General features: G+C 41.6%; 1 protein-coding gene across 12 annotated transcripts in view; it reads left to right on the plus strand.

The window, feature by feature from the left end:
* The window catches only part of Lrch3 (leucine rich repeats and calponin homology domain containing 3), a 107,470-nt gene that overhangs the window by 65,269 nt on the left and 15,269 nt on the right, over positions 1-26,932 (plus strand). For 2 of the 12 annotated variants that reach the window (XM_041672972.1, XM_041672970.1), the window contains exons 10-19: positions 517-593; positions 5,256-5,307; positions 6,246-6,395; positions 10,847-10,897; positions 13,107-13,160; positions 17,193-17,264; positions 22,423-22,471; positions 23,275-23,382; positions 25,087-25,184; positions 26,275-26,412. In XM_041672972.1, coding sequence (XP_041528906.1) covers positions 517-593; positions 5,256-5,307; positions 6,246-6,395; positions 10,847-10,897; positions 13,107-13,160; positions 17,193-17,264; positions 22,423-22,471; positions 23,275-23,382; positions 25,087-25,184; positions 26,275-26,412 — 849 coding nt within the window. The remainder of the gene's footprint in view (positions 1-516; positions 594-5,255; positions 5,308-6,245; positions 6,396-10,846; positions 10,898-13,106; positions 13,161-17,192; positions 17,265-22,422; positions 22,472-23,274; positions 23,383-25,086; positions 25,185-26,274; positions 26,413-26,932) is intronic. The other 10 variants (XM_041672979.1, XM_041672977.1, XM_041672978.1 and 7 more) reach the window with 8 other exon arrangements.

The following is a 26,932-nucleotide window of genomic DNA, read 5'->3' on the forward strand; positions in this document are numbered from 1 at the left end:
ACTCAGGTGGCTTGGTTTGCACAGCAAGTGCCTTTCCACAGTGACCCGTCTCAGCAGCCCTTGCTATAGGTTTTTGAGAATAGAGTCTTCCTGTTACCCAGGCTGTCCTCAAACTCAATTTTTTTTTCTTTTTTGGGTTTTTTGAGACGGGGTTTCTCCGTAGCTTTTGGTTCCTGTCCTGGAACTAGCTCTTGTAGACCAGGCTGGCCTCGAACTCAACAGAGATCTGCCTGCCTCTGCCTCCCGAGTGCTGGGATTAAAGGCGTGCGCCACCACCGCCTGGCTTCAAACTCAATTTTTTGCCCCAGCTTCTTGAGTTCTAGGATTATAGGTATGCGCCATCACAACCTGCTAGCCTGCATGCTTTTAAACACAACACTCACAAAGGAATATCCTGTCAAAATAAAGTTCCAGTGTCTAATTTTCTAAAAGTAAAAGTAATTAAGAATATATTGACAGAATTATATATATGTATAATGTATGTTAAAGTTATTTTCTTTTTTCCTTTTGGTCTAGGGTTCACCAGTAAAGCCAGTAGCTGTTAGAGAATTTCAGAAAACAGAAGACGTGAAAAGATACTCACATCTAAGCAGGTGTGAAAAGGCAGCTCTGCCTCATTTACTGTGAATCGATTTTGGTTTTGTGTAAATCCAAATATAATGAAGCCGTCTGACTTAGGTGTGCTTTCCGTGCGTGTATTTAAACTAGATCTGTCTGCATTTGTGCTCACACCATCGTAAACATGGTACCTAAACCAGGACCTTAGAATCACATGATTTAAAAGTACTTAGTAGTAATGAAATTTGTGGTGATGGGTGTATATTTATTCTAGAAAATTTAAAGATTTTCAGAAGCCCCTACTCTGTAACTTAAGTTTTTGGTGGGGGAACAGAGCAGGTTATGTGTATTTTCTTTCTTTCTTCAATATATACAGTCTCTCCACTGCACTGAGTCTCCCTATTTCTTTTTTATTTATTTATTTAACTTTATTTTATATGCATTGGTGTGAAGGTGTCAGGTCCCCTGGAACTAGATCTTCAGGCAGCCATATGGGTGCTGAGAATTGAACCCGGGTCCTCTGGAAGAGCAGTCAGTGCTCTTAACCACTGAGCCATCTCTCCAGCCCCGAGTCTCCCTATTTCTAAAATTAGCTCAATATTTTTTCTCAGTCTAGAATTCTAAAATGTTTTTGGTTATAAACTGTAGTTAGTTTTATTTTTTCAGTCTTTGGTCTTTGTGTATGAAATCTTAAAAACAGTAGGCTTGATATATCTGTTCTTTTTGTTTTTGTTTTGTTTTTCCAAGTCAGTGTTCCTCTATGTAGTCCTTGGCTGTCTTAGAAGTCAATCTGTAGACCAGGCTGTCCTTAAACTAAGAGATCCACCCACCTCTGCCTCGTGGACTCAGAAGCATGTGCCACCACACCCAGCTGACAGTAAATGTGTTGTCATCTGTCATCCATCCTAGGACTTTACACAGATAGCATGCTGTATGTCGTCTCAGGAACTGTGATGTTGATGGACTGAAGAAAATGTAGGAAGAATAATCAATAAGAAAAAATATTTTAATTTTATTTTATTTGCCTTGGTGTTTTGTCATGCTGTCAGGTCCCCTGGAACTGAAGGCAGAGACAGTGGTGAGCTGCCATGTGGGTGCTGGGACTGGACTCAGGTCCTCTGGAAGAGCGGTCAGTGCTATATTCCACTGAGTCATCTCTCCAGGCCCACATATGAAAATTATGTAACTTGACCTTTTATACTCATAAATTATTCCTTGAAGGTTTAGTTAAATTTTATATACTTTATCTTTATCTCAGAATGGATATGGTCATTTTCTTTAAATGCCCATTAGGTACTCCCTTAAGACTTGAGTAAGCTGTTAGACACAGAGATAGGGAGAACTTAGAGCTTAAACAACTGGCAGAAGAGCCTGAGCAGGAGCACTCAGGGATGGAAGACAAAGGGTAGTGTCTGAAAGGCTAAGATGAAAAGAGCAGGGCTCATCTTCCTCTCTGCTGCCTTCGAGGTCACTGCCATCTCTTTGGCATCATCGTAGCTCCTACCCCTCCAGCATCTGAGGAATTCCAAAAAGAGGACCAACAAGCTGGGCAGTGGTGGTGCACTCGGGAGGCAGAGGCAGGCGGATCTCTGTGAGTTCGAGACCAGCCTGGTCTACAAGAGGTAGTTCCAGGACAGGCTCCAAAGCTACAGAGAAACCCTGTCTCAAAAAAAAAAAAAAGAGAGAGAGAGAGAGAGAGAGAGAGAGAGAGAGAGAGAGAGAGGACCAACAAGTTCACTTGGCACCGGTCAGACTGTTGTGTCAAAATTAAGCAAAAGTGACAGAAAGCTAGATGTATTGATTGACATTAGGGTGCAGAGAAGATCTAGGGCCAAACTCTGGTGTCCAGCATCAGTTATGGGATTCTGGAAATTCCTGGTCCACAATGGCTAGAGGCTGGAAGTGCTGCTGAAGTGCATCAAAGCCGACTGTGCTGAGATCGCTCGCAACGCTCGCTCTAAGAACCACATCAGAGTCACCAGTCCCAACGCTAGGCTGCCCAGCAGTGAACATGAGTAGATACATAAAATCACAAAAACTGCACAGGAAAAAGAGAGGGAAGGATGAAGTGCCCCATATTACTGATCCTCTGAGCCTGCTGCCTTAGTAGTGTTCACCATGGGCGGAGCTTTGCTGCTCTGGAGACCCAGTGATCGTAAGACTTAAAAATGGAGACTGGGTTTGGCTGGCTTCTTAAAAGAAAGTTCAGTATGAAGAGAAGGTAAAGAAATATAGTAGGAGCTGAGCACTCAGAGGCCTGCAGTAGAAAGATTGAAAATTCAATTCTAACTTAGACAACTTAGTGAGGCCCTGTCTCCAGTTGTGTAAAAGAAAGCAGGGCTTAGAAACATCATGCAGTGTTGGAGTCCTTCATTATCTTCTGTTTTAAAAATTAGAGAAATATGGAAGGAGAGGTATATATTAAATGATTCAAAAACAGTGTTCAGGTGAGAACAGATAGCCTGCTGGGGATGGGTTTAGTTGGTCCCTTCTTTCTTTGGATTCAGATCATTCACAGATGTCTAATAAAAGCTACAGGAAGTTTCAACAATCAAGAGTAGTAGAGCTGGGACAAAGATATAATTAATTCCTGTCATCCTAAACAGGTAGTCATTCCAGTATGTTTTTGTGGTCTCTGTGTGTAAATGAACATGTCTGTTTGTGGGGATGATGTGTATGCAGGTGTACCTTTGCATGTATGTATGTATGCATGTAGAGGCCAGACAGCCTCAGTTGTTGCTCCCTAGGAACACATTCACCTTTTCTGAGACAGTCTCTGACTGTCCTGGGATTCTCCATCTGCTGATTAGGCAAGCTGGCTAGCTACAAGCCCCAGAGATCCTATGTCTACCTTTCCAGCACCAGGATTATAAGTGCTCACCAACTGTTTATGCATGTTCTGGGGGCTGAACTCAGTTTCCAGTGCTTGCTTTGCAAATAATTTACCAACCCAGCCATCTCCCCATCCCTGCAGTATCTTACTTAGTTTTAATAACATATCCTAGGGGTAAACATATTTATCCTAACTTTATAAATGAAGATGTTGATCCAGGCAGTGGTGGCACACTCCTTTAATCCCAGCACTTGGGAGGCAGAGGCAGGCGGATCTCTGTGAGTTCGAGGCTAGCCTGGTCTACAAGAGCTAGTTCTAGGACAGGCTCCAAAGCTACAGAGAAACCCGGTCTCGAACAAAACAAAACCCAAAAAAAGTATATATATGAAGATGTTGAAGCCCAGCATACTTTAGTAAATTTCCTAATTCATTGGATTTATAACAATATATAGGAATTATTAATTATCAGATTGTTCCCAAAGCAAATATTAGGCAGTGCTCATATACTAAGGGTATTCTAATAATTGCATGCATAGAATTATTATATATATTATGTATAATTATAGCTGTGATTAATAATGATTTGATTATTCCCAAAGCAAATATCAGGCAGTGCTCGTACACTAACTAAGGATAATCCCTGTTGCCTGTTTCTTTTTTTGAAATGGGTGTCTTGGATGTTTGTGTAGGTAGCCAAGGCCAATTGAGTTGTCTAGAAAGTAGGCATTTACCAGTGACAAAGGTGAAGAGACAATGAACAATAATTAAATTTTGCCTGCTTTCTAATTTTAAATTGAATCCTTGTTTTTAGTTTGTTTTCTCTGTCTGTGTGTGTGTGCACGCGCGCATGCGTGTGCATGTATTGTGTCTGTGTTCAGACACCATAGAACAATTTGTAGGGAGTCACTTCTCTCCTTCCACCACGTGGATTCTCAGGGTTAAGCTCAGGTTGTCAGGCTTAGTATCAAGGATAAAGATCCATTGAGCTGTGTCACTATTGTGTTACAGCTCTGAGGGAAAGGTATCCTGGCAGCTGAGAGCCAAGAAATACTACAAAATCACACCACACAATAAACTTCACACAGAGATTTATTGGGAAAGACACAGGAGGGAGGGTGGCTTCCTTTTTGTGGTAGAAAAGCAGCCAGGATCCTACCGGAGAAAAGTTAGGCACATTAGGGGAGGTAGTAGTCCTAAGTGCCAGGTTAAAGAGTTTGAGCCCCTGAGTTTGACCTCTAGCATTAGCAAGAAAAAACAATTTTGTTTTTTAGGTGTTGCGATTACAAGAGCTTAGAAAGTTTTCTTGTTTGCCTGCTAGCTTACTGATGTCAGTGAAACACACATGATTTACAGAGCCTTGAAAAATGTTACCCTGCTTGAGGAAGAAAATAACCACCAAACTGTAAAATCGAGGAGGGTGGTGCTGTCTTTGTGTTTGGTAAGCAGCACCTTTTCCTTCAGAATGAAAGTCAGTAGTCATTACTTGGTTCCTTAAGGTGCTGTATTGTAAATATAGTCCCGGTTTCTGTTGATGAGACGGCTGTGTCATCAGATCTCAGTTCACACAGCTCTTGTTTCAGTGATGGTAGTAAAGTGGGTAATGGCTCTATGTGTCACAGAAAAAAAATGGTGCTGTTTGAAAAGTGCTCTCAGCCACTGTCACCCTGTTGGCTGGCATAGATGGTATGTAATTTGGGGGCGTCAGGTAAGCTGTGGTTTAATGTCATTTTGGGGCTTACGTTTACTCTTTCAGTTCTAACTCAGCAGATTGCCTGCTGATCGGCAGAAACTTGTTAATAATGAAAATTTCTCTTGTCCCTTATCTTGTTGTCAATGAGTTCTTATTTTTCTTTTTGGGAGCCAGGGTTCCAGCTGAGCCATCCTCCATGTTATCACTGCCACCAAACCACAATCGGGTAGGTTTTTTAGATATTAGATTTGTTGCTGTTGTTTGAGGTTTTTTGTCTGTTTTGGGGGTTTTTGTTTGTTTGTTTGTTTGTTTTTTGGGGTTTTTTTTTTTTTGAGACAGAGTTTCTCCATGGAGTCCAGGTTGTACTGGAACTCACTCTGTAGACCAGGCTGGCCTCAAACTCATAGAGGTCCACCTGCCTCTCTGCCTCACGAGTGCTGGAATTAAAGGTGTGTGCCACCACTACCCGGCCTAGTTACTAGATTTATCTTTGTTATTTCTGTTTTGATTTTGCTAAACTAAGATAACGTTCTTTTAATTTTTAATATTTATTTAATGTGTTTATGTACGTATGTGTCCTATATGTTTGTATATGTATGTGTGTGTTCGTGTCCTTGTGCACACATGTGTGCCTATGTGTGCATATCATACAGCATACATGTAGAGGTAAGAGGACAACTTGGGGAGTTGTTTCTTTTACCACGTGGGTTCCTGGGATTCAGCTCAGGTCATAGGTTTCGATGGCAAGCACCTTTACTGGCTGAGCTTTCTTGCCAGCCCAGTGTTTTTTTTTTTTGGTTTTTCGAGACAGGGTTTCTCTGTAGCTTTGGAGCCTGTCCTGGAACTCCCTTTGTAGACCAGGCTGGCCTCAAACTCACAGAGATCTGCCTGCCTCTGCCTCCCGAGTGCTGGGACCCAGTGTTCTTTTAAATACTTAAACTGCCATTAATTGCCAAATATCTATAAATCTTACTATTTGTCTTCTCAGTTAGTTCATACAGCATGTGTCCATGATAGTTCCCACTTTTATACATATAAGAACAGTGAGTTTTTAAAAAATGTTAATACTGCAAAGTAAAACTTGAGTTAGCAGCATTCTTTGTATTGATACAGGTTATTGACATGTTGACTCTTATCCCCACTTGCATGTCCAACCTCTTGCAGCTTTCACATTCAGACTTGGAGCTTCATCAGAGGAGAGAACAGTCAGTCGAGTGCACTCGGAGAGAGGCACAGCTCGCAGCCCTGCAATATGAGGAGGAGAAAATAAGGACTAAGCAGATTCAGAGAGATGCTGTCTTGGACTTTGTCAAAGTAAGAGCTTTACCATCACTGACAGATAATAACTCTTGAAGTTAAGAGAGGTAAATATATATTCATTTTGCCAGGACTGTCGGTTATTGTTTCCTAATTAAAGGGCCAGTTGTTTCCCTCACAAGAATTCTCAACTAAAGATAGAGTGACTGTCTCCCTTAGCCATAGTTATGACTGGTTATAGGCCAGTAGAAACCGTTATCCTAACCACCTTACTATGGGGTTGCTGGCTCTCCCATCTCAGGTATAGTATAAAGATCATGAAAGTGGCCAGGTGGTGGCGGCGCAGGCCTTTAATCCCAGCACTCAGGAGGCAGAGGCAGGTGGATCTCTGTGAGTTCAAGGCCAGCCTGGTCTACAGAGTGAGTTCTAAGACAACCAGGACTGTTATATAGAGAAAACTTGTCTCAGAAAACAAAACAAAAAGATCATGAAAGTGGCAGTGCTGTGTGGATGTCACAGTGTTGTCTCCAGATTTTTCCTGTAGCTAATGCTGTTTGTTGGGAGGCTACCAGGCTTCGTTCTTTCGTGATCTCGGATTCTTTCCTTCCTTCCTGTTTCCATACCTGCTCAGTAAGGACAACCCTGTTACCGTTTCTTCTGTGGATATTTTATAGCATCTCTTGTGCAGTCTGAGGACTATGGGAAACAAATTTTGATTTTATGCTTTTTTTTTTCATTTAAAATCACCCTTGAAATTATTAAGTAATAAATATTAAGTATTTATAATTTTATTCGCTTAATATGTCTCTCCCATTCATTTGCAAACTTCAAGATAGGAACTGTCTGTTTTGCTCGCCAGAACTTAGCAGGTTTGAGTCTGTAGAGTTCTGGAGAGTTTTGTTGAATGAGTCATTCTTGCCTAGAAAAGATTTCTGTGTTTTAGAATTTTAGACCAAGATCATTTTTTGAAAGTACTCTATGCATTTTTGTTTCATTGTTTTACATGATGAATTCCATATATATATATATATATATATATATATATATATATATATATATTTGTTTTGTTTTGTTTGTTTTTCGAGACAGGGTTTCTCTGTGGCTTTGTAGCCTGTCCTGGAACTAGCTCTGTAGACCAGGCTGGTCTCTAACTCTCGAACTCACAGAGATCCGCCTGCCTCTGCCTCCCGAGTGCTGGGATTAAAGGCGTGCGCCACCACCGCCCAGCTATATTTATTTTTATGTGTGTTTTGCCTGCATGTATATATGTGTGTTGTGTACTGCATGTATGCCTGGGGCTCTTGGATGTAAGAAGATTTCAGACCCAGTGAAACAGTTGTAGGCCACCATGTGGTTGCTGGGAACCACACCCATATGTGCTTATCTGCTCCCACCCCGGCTGTGTCAGTCTGAGAGTGATGGTCCTTCTCCTCCCTGGAGTCCTTCAGTAAGAGCCTATTGCTCTGTCAAAATTTAGGAAAACCATTTGTCCATTGACAGATCTAACATCAGTATTCCTAGAAACAAGTTTATAGGGGTCTGAAACCAAACCTGTCACCTCCCAGCCCCTCTCTTCTCTCCGCCCGAGATGTCTCTTCCTTTTGTGCCTTCTTATCTCTGAGAATGTAGGTAGCTAAAATGTCTGTTTTATCACACTCTTTTACCTCCTGTCATTCTTTTGCTTAAATCATCTCTTACTTCACACTGTTTCTTCTGATTTGTCAAGCATCACCCCCTTCCATAAGTCTTTACTTGACTTATTACCAAGTAAAGACTTAAAACAAGACTCTCTGTTTATTTTATAACAGGGAAGCTGAGAGTGTTCATTTTCACAGATGAAGCTTCAGCTCTACAGAAATGAAGTACTGGTCCCACATTGTAGGCTGATTGTGGTCAGAAAACAAACCTAGATTTCCTAAAGCCTCACTGACTGGATAGGCCTTGAGGGAGCGTGAGATGAGCCTGTAAAGGTAAATAGAGTACAAGGCTCCATTACGTCAGGTCTTGTCGTGGAGCAGTGAGTACAGAGGGGGAGGAAAGGCTCGAGGTGAAAGCCCTGGTTTTACATCAAGGCAGAGAAGAAGCTAGAGAGCACATCAGCCGCACTGAGCTCAGAAGGACGTGATTGTTATCCTAGGAACCCTCTGCGGCATGACAGCTTGAGAGAATGGGAGTGGTTTAGGAGCTGGGAATGTGCTTCCATAACTTACACACTTGACTTAGGGGCACTTGAGGAAAATAGCAGCTAGTTTAGAATTTGGACTGAAGACAGCAAAAGCTAGTAAGTTGATGAGATGGTGAAGGTGACAATGGGAGCAATACTTAGAAAATTTATTGAATGGTTTTTGCATACCAAACATTGTTTTAAGCAGTTTCTCTTAAAAGTCTGTGTCCTTGTTCCCCTCTCCCTCCTCCCCTCCTTTCTATTTTGTTTTAATTTTTTGAGACAGGGTTTCTCTGTGTAGCCCTGGCTGTCCTGGAACTTGCTCTGTAGACCAGACTGGCCTTGAATTCAGAGATCCACCTGTCTCTGCCTCCAAAGTGCTGGGATTAAAGATGTGTACCACCACACCTAGTGCCTCTCTCTCTCTCTCTCTCTCTCTCTCTCTCTCTCTCTCTCTTTAATCTTATAATAAAGAAGTATCATTGTCCTCTTTTTGTAGATCAGAAAATTGAGGTGCATGAAAGAAAATAGTTTGCCTGACATGCTTAGCTAGTAATTGCCTTGAACTCACAGAGATCTGCCTGCTCTGCCTCCCAAGTGCTGGGATTAAAGGTGTGCACCACCACCGCCTGGCTTAGAGTAGGGGATTCTAATAAAGCCAGGCAGCTTTCAAGACCCTACTCTGACCAGACTGCTATGTTGTCTCTTGGTAATCCATAATGACTCATATACCTTAGCTGCTATTGTTAACTCATTTGGCTTGCCTTCTATAGAAGCCTAACAGCTAGTAGGAAGTAAATAGTCATACTGTTGAACTGATTAAATTTCCTGCAAGTTTGATCTGTTAAGCAGAAGAAAGAAACTGTAAGGACTTAGGCAGGAGTAAACATGAGAAGAACGATCCCTTTGAAAAATCCATCTTCTCATGTTAGAACAGTCTGGGAAGAAAGAAAAGGAGAAAATGGAATAGAAAGTAATTGTAGTAATTAGACAGATACAAAATGAAGATGTAATCTCTAAGCTTGGAGAATTGGAAGAAATTGAGTTTGAGCCTGCATGTGTCACTGTGTACTTTTCTGAGCAATTCTGTGCCCCCCAGATGTATGATATCAAACTTATAAGTCTGTTACTATTTTAATATTATCATGGCAGGAATTTTGTACTTTGTAAACTAACATATGTGTTGGTGATATTTTGTTCGTAATCTAACAAAGTTTTGCTTGAAGATCAGAGTGCATGACTAAGCCACTAGTTAGCCCTAGAGGCCAAGCAGTGGTGGCACACATCTTTAATCTCAGCACTCGGGAGACAGAGGCAGACGGATATCTGTGAGCTCAAAGCTACCTGGGGCTACACAAGATTGAATCTGTCTAAAAGAGAAACAGAACTCACACAAAGGTGATCCCAGCACTTGGGATCACACGCCTTTAATCCCAGCGCTAGGGATGTGGAGACAGGAGTGATGGCTAGGCGCAGAAAGGAGCTCAGAGGCAGTCTGAGGATTCGTAGAGACAGGATTGCCCTTTCAGTCTGAGCATTGACGAGGTAAGAACTCTAGTGGCTGGCTGCTCTGCTGCTCTCATCTTCAGCATTAACACCTAATCTGACTCTGGGATTTTATTATTAAGACCAATTAGAATTCATGCTACACATATGAGAAATTTCTAAATCAGTGGGTATTGAACAATGACTAAATCATTGAAGATAAATTTAGAAAGAAATATGTAAAGCACATGAGAGAGTATTCATGTGATACTCTGAATATGTCTGTGTAGGTTTTTAATTTTTTCTATTCATACTTATAAAACCATGATAGTGTAGTTTACTGCTGTTTTTTATTTAAAATGTTTTAAGACAGGAGCATAATCTCCTTAACTAGTAAATACAAGAAATAAATTGTAGTGTGGGAGGTCCTTCTGTATATGTGTTGCTTTTATTGGTTAATGAATAAAGCTGTTTTGGCTGGTGGCTTAGCAGAATAGAGTAAGGAGGGAATTTTAAGAGATAGAGGAGGAAAGAAGGCAGAGTTAGGGAGATGCCATGGAGCTACCAGAGGAAAAAGATGCCTGGGTGCTGGTACCGGTAAACCACAAGCCTCATGGTAAAATATAAAATAATAGAAATGGGTTCATTTAAGATGTAAGCACTAGCTAAAAATATGCATAAGCACTAGGCCTAGCAGTGTTTTAATTAATATAGTTTCTGTGTGATTATTTCTGGTCTGGATGGTCGGGAAGCAAACTCGCAGCCTCTGCCTACAAAATTGATGTGGTCCATTTAATTAAATGGAATGTATAAGTTCCAATGTTGAGATTCTAACTAGCTTCCACTTTTTGGGCTATAGCAGAAAGCGTCACAAAGTCCACAGAAACAGCAGCCTCCTGGAGATGGTGAGGTAAGACCATATAATTATTTTTCTTGGAATTTCTTATTTTTGCAATGGAAATGAAGTGCTTGATATGCAGTTATCATGTTTTCAGTTTAAATGATCAAAAAAATGCTTTTTTTGGCTGATGTAATGACACGTGCCCATAATTCCATCATCTGGAAGGCAGATGCTAAAGATAAAGAATTCAAGCCTACCCTAGACTACGTAGTGAATTCCAGGCTAGCCTGAGCTATATAGAGAAACCCCCATCTCAAACCAACCTTCTTCCCAAAATTATCTTTTTCCTCCACCGCAAAATTTTACATATGAAGGAAAATAGGGTACAGGATAAAGAAGAAGGCTATGAGAATATATAGATTAGGGCTGGATATAAAACAATCTAGAGAGTCCATCCCTCCCTCCCTCTTTGCAGGTGAATGATTTTGGTGCTCAACCAGAGAGACCATAACATTTTGGTTCAGTGCTTATTTCCTTGTTATAATTCATATATGTTAGTTCCAGATCAGCCCACAGTTTCATTGCAAATAAATACTTACAATTAATTGCTTAACTGTTTAAATTTTTGTGCCTATTTAGGTCTGCTAAAGTGAAGATTTTATATGAGTGCTGTTTTAATATAGTTGACTTTTGTGTTGACCAGTTTCCCTTATTTTTACCTCCTATATTTTTATTTTATTTATTTTTTTAAAATATTTATTTATTTATTTATTTATTTATTATGTATACAATATTCTGTCTGTGTGTATGTCTGCAGGCCAGAAGAGGTCACCAGACCTCAATACAGATGGTTGTGAGCCACCATGTGGTTGCTGGGAATTGAACTCAGGACCTATGGAAGAGCAGGCAGTGCTCTTAACCACTGAGCCATCTCTCCAGCCCTTTTTTTTTTTAAAGCATTTTTTTTTTTTTTTTTTTTTTGGTTTTTCGAGACAGGGTTTCTCTGTGGTTTTTTGGAGCCTGTCCTGGAACTAGCTCTGTAGACCAGACTGGTCTCGAACTCACAGAGATCCGCCTGCCTCTGCCTCCCGAGTGCTGGGATTAAAGGCGTGCGCCACCATCGCCCGGCTTTAAAGCATTTTTTTTTAAAGATTTATTTATTTATTATGTATACAGTATTCTCAGTATTCTGTCTACAGGCCAGAAGAGGGCGCCAGATCTCATTACAGATGGTTGTGAGCCACCATGTGGTTGCTGGGAATTGAACTCAGGACCTTTAGAAGAGCAGGCAGTGCTCTTAACCGCTGAGCCATCTCTCCAGCCCCCCTCCTATATTTTTAATTTGTGATTATTGCTCTATTTGACTTTGTGAAGTACAGTATTTGAAAACTTAATGTAAGGGAACAGGATGGCTCAGCAAGTTGGACTCTTTCTGCCAAACCTGATGACCAATCTGAATTTAATTCCCAGAACCCACAGGACAGAAGATGGCAGCTGACTCCCACAGATTGTCCTCTGACCTCCACGCGTGTGCTGTGGCATATGCACATGGGACACAAACACACTCCTAAATAAATACATATAAAACCTATTGTGGAGCTTTTTAGAGCACGTGGTTGAAAGCACAGTTCTTAGTAACTGTTCGGATTTGCTCCTGCCTGAACATTTTGAATGTGGTGTGAGACCTTAAGGGGTCACCCGTGTATTTCCAGTTGTCTTTTTTCTTTTTCTTCTTGTTTGAGATGATGTCCCATGTAGCCCAGCCATGTACTCATACTCATTATGTAAGGTGATGACCCTTGAATTCCTGCTCCTGCTGTCCCCATTTCCCAAGTGTTTTGTGCCAGGACACCAGCTGACATTTCCTCACTTGTCTGAGAGAGGCAATGAAAAGTTACCTAGAGCAGAAACCATGACTCTTAGGTTTACTTCTGATTTGTCATTGGTTTACAAAATGACCGCAGAGTCTTTATGCTGTAGCTGCATGAGTACCTCATTGTTGGCTTCTGTGAGCAGAGTCACCGCCTGCCTGAACTTTAGAAGGTGTATAGACAATAAGGTCTCATTTGAGGTTGTGTGAGGTCTCTAGGATGAAGTCAGTACTCAGAATCAACCTACTGACTGCTGGTGCATGAACTACAGGTGATACATGTGGTCCTGTGTCAGCATCTTTGGAAACGTGTCTTCATATGTTGCTTTCCTGTGTATGTATATGTGAAATGTGTCACTTGTGTACATATTTGTTTTTGACATTGCTTCATTTTCTTCCCCTTCCCAGTGTCCCCTCCCATCCCGAAGGTCTCAGCACACAGATGATAGTGCCCTGTTAGTGGTAAGAGAATGTGCAAGTGGAGTTCGTGTTATTTCCAGCTGTTGTGCTTTCACTTAGAGTTGATGTAAATACCATAAAACATGATGGGCACTGTCACTAAATGCCTTATAAACAACCAGAACTACCTCTTTCCGTTAACTTTGTGATCTGGCCAGGCTTCCGGGGCTTCCCAAGGGAAAGCATTTACATTGAGAACCCTGCTGGCTTCATATGTGATGAGACATAGTGTCAGAGTTAGTTTTGTAAATGCCTTTTCTGATTTTGAGGGCATCTTGTTAATCACTGATTTAGTTCATGAGTCACCCCCATGTGTTAAATGGAGTCCCGCCCTCCATGACACTAATTATATATGACAACCTATTTTATCTGTATTTGTTTTTGTTGTTTTCATTTTTACAAAACATCCTTCCCCTCTTGCAAATCCAAGCAGTGTTCCACATGCACACTGGCGCTGGAATACCCCACTGGTTGCAGAAGTGGGGACAAAGCTTCATTTACAAGCTTGAAGTATAAATACTTATGTGAAGATTGTTCTTCCGTGCTCATTTGTAACTCAGGAAAACATTAACTGGAGTACTGTCTATTAACGGTTTTGATACAGTTGTACTTTATTGCCTGTTGCTTCATCCTCTAAAGTGGGTATAACATGAAGGCTTTATTTCAAGTTCTTTGTGTCATTCTTGAAAGAGAATTCTAACCAGTGATAAAACTGCTTTTTCCATCATGTTTTATGCTTTTATTTTTATAGGTTTTTTTTATTTTGTAGAAAAGATTTCCTGTCTGTAGCAACTCCTAGCTTAAGTGCTAGAAACTGCCATTGTGTGTGCTGTGCAGATTCAGGCTCTAGTGTAAAAGTCCTTACAGTATAACTTGTTGTTCATGTCTCTTTGTATTCTGTTCAGATTCAGGCTCTAGTGTAAAGGTCCTTACAGTATAACTTGTTCATGTCTCTTTGTATTCTGCAGTCTTCATTTCTGTTAAGGTGGATGCAGTAGATATTAACTGGGCAGTCTTAAAAGTGGCCAAGATGACAGCCTCTAGAGTACTAGCAGAAATGAGCTGCCACGAGGAATGGAAACAGTTTCTATAGGAAATAGTCAGGGTCTCTGATGCCAGTTATTTCACTCAGTTCTCACAGCAATCTGGTGTAGTGAGACGGAGGTTGCCTTACCTACCCAGGTGTGGCTTGGCCAAAATCGCGAGCTGCTAAATCCAGAACTGGGTTGGAATCTAATCTATGGCCTATAGTAAATACCCATGCTGACTTGCCTCCGTGCTAAAACTGGCATGGCAGGGAACCGAAGATGAGATCTAATAGCATACAGAGTAAGCGATAAAAGTCTGAGTGTCCATATGTTTCTGTCAAAGAAAAAGTAGAATTTGGAAAAACAGTAATAGTAAGTATCCTTAGTGTGAAATCTGAAATAGTATTTAGCTATTGACAAAACACAAAACCTTACATTTCGGCTGCTGGTGTCCAGGCCTGATTTCCTGAATTAGACGTCCTTGTAAACAAACACTTTGGGTGTTGTTACGTCCTCCTGGATTTCCAGAGCTTAGGAGGCTGATCACAGGCAAGAGGTTTGCTTCAAGTTCAAGGCCATCCTGGACTGCACACCTAGTTCAGGGCATGCTTGGACTATGTGGCAAGGCCCTCAGAAGTACCCAAATAAAAAAGTAAAAGCAAAGTTCACATTCTTTGTATGATAAACAGTATCCAGCCAACATTGTACAAAGAATTAGGCGTTCAAGGTCATCTACTCTATCTCAGGGACAGAGAGAGAGAGAGAGAGAGACAGACAGAGAGAAGAAAAAAGTAAGAGTCATATTTTAAATCTGATCTTCTCAGAACTGTTCTTCAGAGGGTTCATTTCATACTGCTCTTAAAATCTACATTTTAAAATATAGCTCGAATGAAATGAAGCTTCATGTGTTCTGGCTACTCTGTCTCCATCCTTAACTCTGGGCTCACTCTAAATCTTTTCTTCTTCTTCTCCTCCTCATCCTCCTCCTCCTCCTCCTCCTCTTCCTCCTTCTCCTCCTCTTCCTCCTCCTCCTCCTTTTTTTTTTTTTTTGTTTTTTTGGTTTTTTTTGAGGCAGGATTTCTCTGTAGCTTTGGAGCCTGTCCTGGAACTAGCTCTTGTAGATCAGGCTGGTCTTGAACTCACAGAGATCCGCCTGCCTCTCCCTCCCAAGCGCTGGGATTAAAGGCGTGCGCCACCAACACCCGGCCTCCTTTTTTTTTGTTTGTTTGTCAAATGTGAAAAAGCCTTGTCCTCAGATCTTTGTAATGCTATTCATTCTCTCTCTCTCTCTCTCTCTCTCTCTCTCTCTCTCTCTCTCTGCCTGCATGTACTGCTCTTCTCTCTACCTATACTTGATTGATCCGTACTCATTCATTAGAGAGCTGCTTAAGCTTCCCATCACTTGAAATGGCTTCTTTTCTGGGACCAGAGAGATAGTTCAGCAGTTAAGAGCACTTGTTGCTCTTACAGATAACTCAGATTCCAGTTCCCGGCACCCACACGGTGGTTCACAACTCTGTGTGACTTCAGTTCAAGGGATACCATGCCTTCCTCTGACCTCCAACAGCCATCAGACACACATGGTGCATATGGTGGAATACATACTTTAAGGCAAAACACCCATAAATCATATAGAGAGTTGGGGAGGCACTGTGATCATGAAAAGATTTCTCAGTGGATAAAATACTTGCCTTGCATGCATAAAGACCTGTGTTTTATTCAGCACCCACTTTAAAAGCCAGGTATTATTACAGGTGCACACTTGTAATACTAGTACTGGGGCCATGTCCAGTGTCCCTGGGGTCTGCCGACCAGCTAGCCTAGCCTACATGACATTCATGAGTAAAGCACTTGCTATGCAAGTGTGAGGACCCGAGTTTGAGGCCCTGGAAGCCACGCAAGGCAGGATTCAGTAATGCACTTGTACCCTGTGCTCCTGCCCTGAGTGTGAGTGCACACAAAGACCGTCACCCCGTTCATTATGCAGCAGCTTGTGGCAGAGAGACGCTGTCTCCAAAAAGAGGACCGAACCTCAGTTTGTCCTCTGTCCCACACATGCATCATGGCACTGGTGCACCCATACCCCACACACATGTAAAGTTTACACTTCGTGCACACGAAGACTTTTTAAAAGGTAGAGCCAAGTGAAAGTAAGACTACACTTGGCCCTCCTTGGTGCTGGCCATTTGGAGCTTCACAGATGCGAAGATGAAGTGTGGGGTCGTCTGCACAGCATGAAGCAGAGCCTCATGTCCTGGCTCTTTCCCAGTATAACTTGGGTTAATATTGAAAAATACTTTTATTTATTAAAAATAGATCAAAAATGCTTCATTAAAAATGAATTCTCTGGGCTGTATTATTTCCTTTTCACAGAACAATAGAAGACACATATTTAGTTTTAAAGTGATATTGCTAAAATCATAGGTGTCTTAAGTTTTATTTCCATGCGAAATAATTTTTCTTTTTTGTTTTCTTTTTTCAAGACAATATTACTTTGGCGCCTGACCTGGAACTTGCTCTGTAGACCAGGCTGGCCTTGAACGCACAGAAATTGGCCTGTCTCTGCCTCTTGAGTGCTGGGATTAAAGGTGTGCACCACCACTGCCCAGCATGAAATTTTATTAAGAAATACCTCTTTTTTATTACAAGATGTATGTATGTATATATGTATGTATGTATGTATGGGAAACATGAGTTCTGAAACATTTGCTTGTCTTTTTTTCTGTGATTATTAGCAGCTATAAAACTAGAATGCTTCTTAATTCTAGATTACTGTGGTCTGAGGTCATGAGAGTATTCTGAATTATATACGTAGAAACATTCTGCTATGTAAATGTTACATGATGCAGTTTTCCCCAACTCTTGTCAGCCCTATTAGTATCTTAGTAAACAATTTAAAAGTTTGTTGATGACCTTTCCTCTGCTAATTTTACTGCTTAGCTTTGCCTGCCTGGCATTTGCTAACTCAAATGCTGCCTTCTGTTTCTTCTCTTTGTTTGAAATGTAGTCGCTGTCAGGCATGGAACGAGTAAGCTGCGTGGCTACCCTGCCTCACTCTTCTGCCTTCACACCTCTTAAGGTATCTCTTGTTGCATTAATGCACCAGGAAATTCCAGGAGGGGAATGGGTGTATTCGAGGGCCTCTTAAATTTTCAATGGATTTGAGTAACGGCAAGGCAGACTCAGGGATCTCCTGAAATATGCCTAAGGTTAGGGAAGTATTAGCACTAGTTCCACCTGACTTTGTAGTTTTACAATGCCAGAGCTAGTCAGGGCCAGCAGCAGTCATTTACATACAGAGTCTGTAGGAAAGCTCACTCTGACTTTTTGCTGGAGGTTGGTTATCTACTGTGGTTAATACACACTTGTCGAATTAATTCTGTCACCTAATATGCATACAAAATAATCTGAATCCACTCTGCACAAGTGTAGATGCCAAAAATTCTCTATAGCAGTGATTCACAGCCTGTAGGTTTTGACTCCTTTGGGGATTGAATGACCCTTTCACAAGGGTCGCATATCAGATATTTACACTATGATTCATAAAAGTTGCAAAATTACAGTCATGAAGTAGCAATGGAAATAATTTTATGGTTGGGAGTCACGGCAACATGAGGAACTGTATTAAAGGTTGCAGCATTGGAAGGGTTGAGAACCATTGCTCAATGGGAAAGGTTAGCTGATGGTTACTTGGGCCACTTGTGTTTGTGTGTGACTTTTCTCGTGCCTGTGACAAAATATCTGACAAAAATAACTTAGGGGAGAAGAATTTCTTCTGTTTTGTGATTTCAGTCATAATCATGGGATGGTGTGGTGTTGGAGGTCACAGCAGTGAGAGTGTGTGAAGGAAGCCCTCCTGTCTCAGCAATAGGACAGGAAAAGAGGACTGCAGACAGGGCACTAGGCACACCTTTAATCCCTACATTCAGGAGGCAGAGGTAGGCAGGTGGATATCTGTGAGTTCAAGGCCAGCCTGGTCTATAAGAGCTAGTTCCAGGACAGGCTCCAAAGTTACAGAGAAAAACCAAAAAGAAAAGGAAAAGAAAACCCCAAAGAAGAAATTAGAATTCAGTAACGGTTAATTTCACCTCACAAAACTTCAACCACAAATAAGAGATTTCTGAAAATGTTGAATCCTGAGATGGGGAGAAATATGGGAGCAGATGGTTTTATGTGTTAGTTTTAAAGTCTTGGCCACTTTTCTCAGGCTCTTAGCTATTATCTAGTAAAATTTTAAAGCCTTGATTAGTTCAAATATCTGTTGTTGCCATGTCATAAACTTAGGTTTAGATGTAATTGGGTATCAGGGCCTATCGTTTTGTTGTTGGTTTTTCTTTTTTCTTTCTTTCTTTCTTTCTTTTTTTTTTTTGGTTTGATTCTACTCCCCTGTTGGATCTTCAATATCTTTAACTAGTGAACATTCTTCTTTTAATTTTAATTTTTATTTTTGTATCTAGAATCATAACAAATACATTTTTTGAATAAAAAAAAATAAAGAACCATTTAGTTTTCCCAAGTGCTGACCAGAAGGCTGGCTAGCCCAGCACTCTTCCCAAACCCAGTACATGTGAGCAGTACCCTGCCTCCCCACACAGATTCCCCAGACACCATCAGCATCCTTCCTGGGCTCTCCTGTGGATCACAGAAGCATACGGCCAGACAGACGAGGAGACTGTATTGGCATCCTTAGAGGCAATGCACTGTGTGAGCTGATCCTCAGTGTACAGTCTGCCCATGCAGCAGGATAGAAATGCTGCTGATCCCCAAGTAGCTTGCTGGGGGATCCCTAAAGCAGCCAGTCCCAGGCAGGGACAGTGCATAAGACCACATGGCAGGTCTCCGAAGATGGCTGGTCCCTGGTGGCGAGCCACGTGGCGGTGGCAAGCAAGAGGCAGATGGATAGGTACACCATGCTAAGTGGAGTTGGATATTTATTTAGTGGTTAGGGAAGGGAGAAGAGCAGAGTGGGGGGGGGGAGGCCGAAGCTGCCTCTCCGAGAGGACAACAAAGGAGGAGGGGGAGGCTGGAAGCTGAAGATCCACTTGCCTCAGCCCATGGGGGAGGGAGTGGGCGTGGCTTGTCTCTTAAAGAGACAGATCATTACAAGCAATGTGATATTATATACAGTGTAGAAGCAGGGCCACCTTGAATGCCAACATAAGACTGAAAATCACTTTACATAAAGTAAGTAAAAATAATAATGGCTTTTTCTATTTAGAAAAATGCCAGTGGCAGATCACAGAAAACACTGTCCGTTGTACCCCAGTTGGATTTCAGAGGTTGACCCTTTACATGCTTGTGTGGTAGGACTTCCCTACCCTCCCATCCTAGCTTCCAGAGTGTACAGCCTAACAGTCAACCACCCTAGCAGGCTCAAATGCCCTGGTTGTCCTGGAACTTGTTCTGGAGATCAAGTTGAACTTGATCTCAAGAGAGGCCTGCCTTTGCTTTCTGAGTGCTGTGATTAAAGGGTTTTCGAGACAGTGTTTCTCTGTGTGGCCCTGGCTGTCCTGTAACTAGCTCTGTAGACCAGACTGGCCTCCAGCTCAAGAGATCCGCCTGCCTCTGCCTCCTGAGTGCTGCTGGGATTAAAGGCTCCATGGAAAGCCCTATCTTCCTCCTAACCAACAGCAGAATATTTAACCCAGTTAGCAAAATCAGCACCATCGTTTCAATAGTTATTCCTCTGCGCATAGTAAGTGTTGCAAGATGAACAAATAACAACCACAAAATGTTTTCCAGAAAGTGTGTTTCCCTTCCACACATATCTAAATTCAGACATGAGAACAGGCACCTGGGTTGGAGATTTAGCTCAGGGGTAGAGAGCACTTGCCCAGCAAGTGCAAGTCCTCCCTCCAGGCTACATGGTCTAGTAGCTGGAATGTATCCTCTTCCTGCTGATGAGGAGGAGATGAGGAGGACCACCAGCCATTCTAAGGCACTGCCCACAGCAATGGGAATCAGCTGGATTCCTCACAGGAAAAGCAAGCTAGAACTTGGATTCATCCCCAGCTGCAGTTCCAGGACATCCTTTTCCTTCCACACTTTCAGGGTCACCACACTGACATGCAGCTCCCACTAAATGTCTCCTTTGAGTTGATGTTGAATGCTCTGGTTACCAAGTAGGTAATTGTTAAGTATTTTTCTTAAACGACAAACCTCTCCGCCAACGCAAATAATCCCAATCAGACCGAATTAAAAGATACCCAGGTTTAATGGGTGCCAGCACTCCCAGGTAGCCCTGGGAAAACATGGAGTGGGAAGAGGGAAAAGGGGAGACCACACGTTCATTCTCTGGGGGGCAGTTTAAATAGCCTGTGGGAGTGGTCTTGACCTTCCCTGGGGAGGGGTTACCCTTTGGTGGGCTTTCTCAGAGGTGGGGAGGGAGCTTATGCCAGGAACTGGGGTGAAGCCCCCTAACTAAACAGTAATGACCAACTGCAGAGCCATAGTTGACAGCGGGCAGGTTCCATTGTCACCTGTGTACTTGGATACAAAAGGGTATGTGAACATATGAGGTGCTAAGGAGCTGGGCTGCTCAGTGGTTAAGGAAGTAAACATTTCTTTTTTAATTAGCTGACCTTTGTTTCCTTTTTACAGATAAACTTTATATCCATTTAGTAAGTTATTGCTCCATTTTTACACTTTTGCCAGTGAATTGAAAATGTTAGGATTTGACCAGGTACACACACCTTTAATTCCAGCACCCCAGAGGCAGAGGCAGGCAATTCTCTGTAAGCTTGAGGGCAGCCTGGTCTATGTAGAGTTCCAAGAAAGTCTGGATTTGAGAGATCTTGTCACATAAAACCCTAAGGAAAATGTTAGTACTCAAATATTCTAGAAAATATATGTCATTTTCTATGTATGCATAAATATGTGTGTGCATGCATGTATAGTGTTGTTGATTAAACCTAGAACATGTTATATAAGTCATCTACCACTAAGCCATACCCCAGCAATTATTATCTTTTAAATATATTTTAATAGAAATTAAGAAATGGTCATTGCACTTTCTTTGAAGATTGCATTTTACTTTCTAAAGAAAAACTACTGCTTAAGAAACTATATTAAAGAGTCTGGAAGGATGATTCAGCGATTAAGAGCACTGGCTGCTTTTCCATAGGACCTCCGTTCACTTCCCAGTACCCACATGGCAGTAAACAACCGTTGTAACTCCAGGCATCAAATACCCTCACACAGACATACATACAGGCAAAACACCAATGTACATAAGGTAAATAAATCATTTAAAAAAAAAGAAACTATATTAAAATGAAAGGTTTCCATAAGGACTCCTAATTATAGTTGAGAAGGTGCCTGAACTGGCCTTCTCCTCTAATCAGATTGGTGACTATCCTAATGGTCATCAGAGTCTTCATCCAGTAGCTGAAGGAAGCAGATTCAAAGTTTCACAGCCAAACACGGGCCAAGCTCTGGGAGTCCTGTTGAAGACTCCTGGAAGGATTGTTTGAGCCAGGGGGGTCAAAGTCATGACACTGTAAAACCTTGTATGAGAGGAAGGATTGTGTGTCCTGGGGGGGATGGGGGGGTCAAGGTCATGATAGGGAAACCCACAGAGACAGCTGAACTAAGCTCATGGGACCTCACAGACCAATGCATAGAACAGACCTAGACCTTCTGTATGTGTGTGACAGTTATATCACTTGGTCTGTTTGTGGGACTCCTAGCAGTAGAATCAGGACCTGTCCCTGGTGCTTGAACTAGCTTTTAGGAACCCATTCCTCATCCTGGGTTGCTTCACCCAGCCTTGATGCAAGCGGAGAAACTTGGTCCTGCCTCATCTTGATGTGCCATGCTTTGAGGGGGCGGCCTATTGCTTTCTGAATGGAAACTAAGGACTGGGGGATGGGGGAGGGGTGGAAAGGAGGGAGGGAAAACTGCAGTTGGGATGTAAAATAAATTAAAAATAATCTAATAAAAAAAAAGTAAGGTTTCTCTTTTTACATTTCTTAATAACTGTTTATGCCTTAGGTTGATCCTTTCCCACAGTTTTGGAGATGTCAGTTATATCTTTAGAGGATGCATTACATAAACACAACTAAGCAAACAATTTATCTTTTTAAGAAAAAGTAGAAAATCAATTTTACCAAACTTTCATTTCTAGACTTAGTTTTGAAGGGAAGTTGGCATGGCTTTCATATATTCCCTAAGTTACTAGAATGTGGAAACTGCCCTTTTTTGGGTAGTAACTGTTGATATGGTCTGTTTCTTCACAGAGTGACGACAGAGTCAATGTCACCTCAAGCTTTCCTACGACAGAGACAGGTAATAGACACGAAAGTGCTGTGGCTAATTTTTTTTCGGGGGCGGGGAGCGGGAACAGAGTTGTCAGGCTAGCAAGAACTAATGGTTCTCCTGCCTCATCTCCCAAATTTTGGGATTACAAAGGTACCTGTTATCAGGCTCACCACAGTTATTCTTTACCAGGGTTGCGGTTTGTGTGTGTGTGTGTGTGTGTGTGTGTGAGAGAGAGAGAGAGAGAGAGAGAGAGAGAGAGAGAGAGACAGAGAGAGAGAGAGAGAGACAGAGATGAGCATCTCCTGTGACCCAGGCTGGCCTGCCACCTGGTGTAAAGATACTGAGTCCTCTGATTCTCCTGTTCTACCTCCAGCCCCAGAGCATTGGCTGTGCCACCCTGTCTGGTTTCCATAGTGTTGGAAAGCAGACTGGTCAACCCCAGGGCTTTATGAATGTGCATCAAGCACTCTACCAACTGAGTCACAGGCCTCTTTACCAGGATTTCTGATTTTACTAGTTGGCCACTTGGTAAGGAAAATGAATAGGAATTAGCAGGGCTCTATGTTTGCAAGAAACTAAGTTCGGTGTATTAACTTTTAGCCTCCATTTGTTGATATACTAAAAATTACAGAATTTTTAAAATAAATAAGCAGCTTTACTTTATACATGAGTTTTTCACTAATGAATAGAATCATCATTTTATATCATTGCCATGTTTGATTTAATTTTCCTTTTGTGCTATTTATCGGACTTTTTGACATTTGTTTATATCATCTTTGAGTTGCTTCCCATCTCCTTTAACATCATCTTGCTTTTCCATGCTGATATAGTCCATCATTCCCCTGCATATTCTTTTCCTGCTGCTACCCAGAGAAATCAGCCCCAGCGCCCTGAAAGCTTCCTTTTCCGAGCTGCCGTTAGGGCAGAAACCAATAAAGGTGAGTGGTAGCAATTTTAAGTGCATGGCAGAGTGGGGAGTGGCTTTGCACAATGACGTGAACTCTTACATGCTTTCAACAGCACACCTAGCTCTCATCTCAGCAGGGGTCTATAACTCACTAACATGAGGCATCTTGGGTTTTTGTTTGGATTAGAAATTTCCTTGGTACCATTTAAAATATAGTGTTTCAACTATGCATGATGGTGCATACCTATAATCCTGCATTTAGGAGGCTGAGGCAGAATTGATTTTAAGGCTAGCCCAGACTACATTTTAAAGTCCAATCTCAAAAGCCAAAACCAAAAACAGATTGAACAAATAAAATGCTCTTTCTGTTAAAAGAACATTCTTCCCTTATTATGAACTCTTTCTCAGATCTTTCCATATTGACAAACTATTGAACAATTATATACCTATTATCAGCAGTTTTACTTTGAGAAATAATAACGTGTAAAACAAAAAGTAGATACAAAAACATTCATAGCAACATTATTTATAATGGTGCCAAACTGAATGTTCACAAGGAGAATAGTGATGAACACTGGTGCCATCTGTATGATAAAATGTCATACAAGTAATGAAAATGATACATACAACAGTACTGATATATCTGAAATGTATGGTACTGATAGATATCTTTAGTGTTGGTCAAAAGAAGCCATATGCAAAGAATACATACAACGTGGTTTAATTTATAGAAAGTTCTTAAAAATGGACAAAGTAAATTTATGATCCTTGAAGTGAGGCTACTGGTACCCTTTGAGCTCTGATGGGCAGAAAACATGCAAGAGGCTTTGAAGTATGGGCAAATCTCACTTACTGCACCTAGCCATTTCGTTTTGAGAGGATCATTTATTGGCCTCTATTTAGAACCTTGTAATTTAACATATATATTGTATTTTTCAATAAAAACATTTATAAGTGGATGTAATTCAAGAAAAATGCCATTATATTTATATATTTGAAATTTCTAACCACAGTGGTACTTTAGCTATTATCTTAGTTAGGGTTTCTATTGCTGTCAAAAGATACCATGACCACAGCAACTCTTATAAAAGAAAACATTTTACTGAGGGCTGGTTTACAGTTGTAGAGATTTGATCCATTATCGTCATGGTTGGGAGCATGGTAGACGTGTTGCTGAAGAAGGAGCTGCTATATTTGATATGCAGGTGACAGGAAGTAGACTGTGACACTGGGAGTAGCTTGAGCATAGGGGACCTCAAAGCCCACTCCATAGCGACAGACTTCCTCCAACAAGGCCACACCTCCCAAAAGTGCCACTCCCTAAGGGGGTCATTTTCTTTCAAACCACCACAGCTACCAGCCTGCCCACTACCCCTTTTGATTTACTCAGTAAATGTTTTCTTTCTTATAAGAATAATTCTCTTTTAAAAATGTATTATTTTACTTTTATGTGCCTGTGTGTGTGCCCACCACATGTTCGAGGAGGTCAGAATTAGACACTGAATCTCCTGGAACTGGAGTTCCAAGTGCTTGTGAGCCACAACGTGGGTGCTGGGAGTGAAACTGGACCCTTTCTACAAGATCAAGTCTCTTAACCTCTGAGCCATCTCTCCAGCCCCAAATGATAATACTTTTAAAATGTCAACCAGAAAGTAGTAAACGCTGTATTGGCAAAGAAACTTGCCAGACAAATGTAGCGCTGGCAACTGACCTCTTCATCTGACTTGTTTTCCAGGGCGTGCGTCACCCCTTCTGTCCTCTGCACCTGACCCTGCAGATCCTGTAACAAGACAGAGAGAAGAGGAGCTGAAATTAATAGACCAGCTGCGCAGGGTGTGTGCATTACCTCTGAATGGCCCTTTGGCAGTGGGCGTGTCTATAGTCCATATCCTTTTGTTCACAGGCTCACTTCTATGCATTACCATAAAGTCAGTCGTGTCCCTTGTATGCTGTATTTTGTAATGAATGTGAAAGAATTTCATTATCGAGGAAAATTCCTTAAACTTTTTATTGAGAAAATTAGATGAATAATTTTAATTTTAAAAGCTCACTTTATCGCCATGTTCATTTTCATTTTCCCCCGTTTCTGTTTCCCATCATGTTAAAAGGCAGTCTCAGAGAAGTAATTAGAATGCATAAGAGCCATGGGGGTCCGTCCACACGTGTAGCCATCAGTAATCTGAGGTTCCAGGATCACCAGCTAGAGATCCAGACTGTGCTACGTAGCGAGACCCTTTCTTAAAAGAGAGAGAATTCATGTGCATGTGCACATTCTCAAAGCCCGTGTACATGCTGAGGGATTGGAATTGAACAAGGATCCATTTGGTTTCATGTTTTTGTTTGTTGAGACAAGTTGTCTCTGTATCACTCAGGGTGGCCTTGATCTCTTAGTCCTCCTCCCTGTGCCTCTCTAATCTGCAATCACAGGCACACACCACCATGCCAGGACTTAGCGGTTTCCTAGGTTATTAAATGATAGTCATTTCTTTCATGCTTTATACCACTGTGACCTGGCTACGACGCGTATGCTCCTCTCTGTCTCTGTAAGTTACTGACCTGAGTTAGAAGGAAAACAGGAACTAGAGAACCTAAGTTATTTCCTTGTTTTCTGGATTCTGTTTTGTTCTGACTTTGTTGTTATTTTTGTTTTTGTTTTGAGATAAGTTGTTACCTTGTGACCCTGGCCAGCCTGGAACTCACTGTCTTTTCTCCACCACCACCCCCTCCCCACCCCCACCCCGGCCTCCAACTTGCTACAGTCCTTCTGCTCCCCTGGCATCCTAAGTGCTGGGATTATGGGCATATGTCATGGTGTCCAATTTTTTTTTCTGAATTTCTAACCTGATACATTTCATTGTCTTGCTTTTATATCCTATATGGTAATCACTCTCCAATTAATGCATGACATTTCCTGTCCTTGCAGCATATTGAGTACCGATTAAAAGTATCTCTGCCCTGTGATCTTGGAGCAGCTCTGACTGATGGTGTTGTACTTTGCCACTTGGCCAATCATGTTCGGCCTCGATCTGTCCCAAGCATTCATGTCCCATCTCCAGCCGTGGTAAGTTGTAGTGCCAGGCAGCCCTGGCTATTCATAGGACGCTTTTCAATGCAGTGGAATCATCGTACTGGAAGCTAGCGGTGCAGATACCAAGGGCTCCGCCTCCACTTTCTCAGTCTCACTTTGAACTACAGCAAAGGCAGATACATAAACAATCATTTACAGCGTGTATTGAGTATTGTAAGAGGTGTGTAGGAAGTATGCTATTGAGATACCAAAAGGGGACTGGTTAACTCTGCCTAGAGAATTAGAAGCCTTCTAGAGAAGTTGAACTAATCCAGTTACGAAATATAGGTAAGAATTGACCAGCTAGCAACTTAAATAAAGGAACTGTGAAGTTGTTGAGAATAGATCACACACAGGGCAGTGTGTGGGTACAAATGACCTGAGAGGTAAGCCTAGGCTGTGTTTTAGAGGCTTTAAAATATGTCAAGGAGCTAGAAGTTTATATTAGTGTCAATAGTGGAGAAAAATTAAAAATGCTTGTTTTTTGTTCAACAGGCATAGCAGCATGAAGCAC

This window comes from Microtus oregoni, unplaced genomic scaffold, assembly GCF_018167655.1.
Source record: "Microtus oregoni isolate MIOR12 unplaced genomic scaffold, Mior012 000023F_ref0000262, whole genome shotgun sequence".
NCBI classification, from domain to species: domain Eukaryota; kingdom Metazoa; phylum Chordata; class Mammalia; order Rodentia; family Cricetidae; genus Microtus; species Microtus oregoni.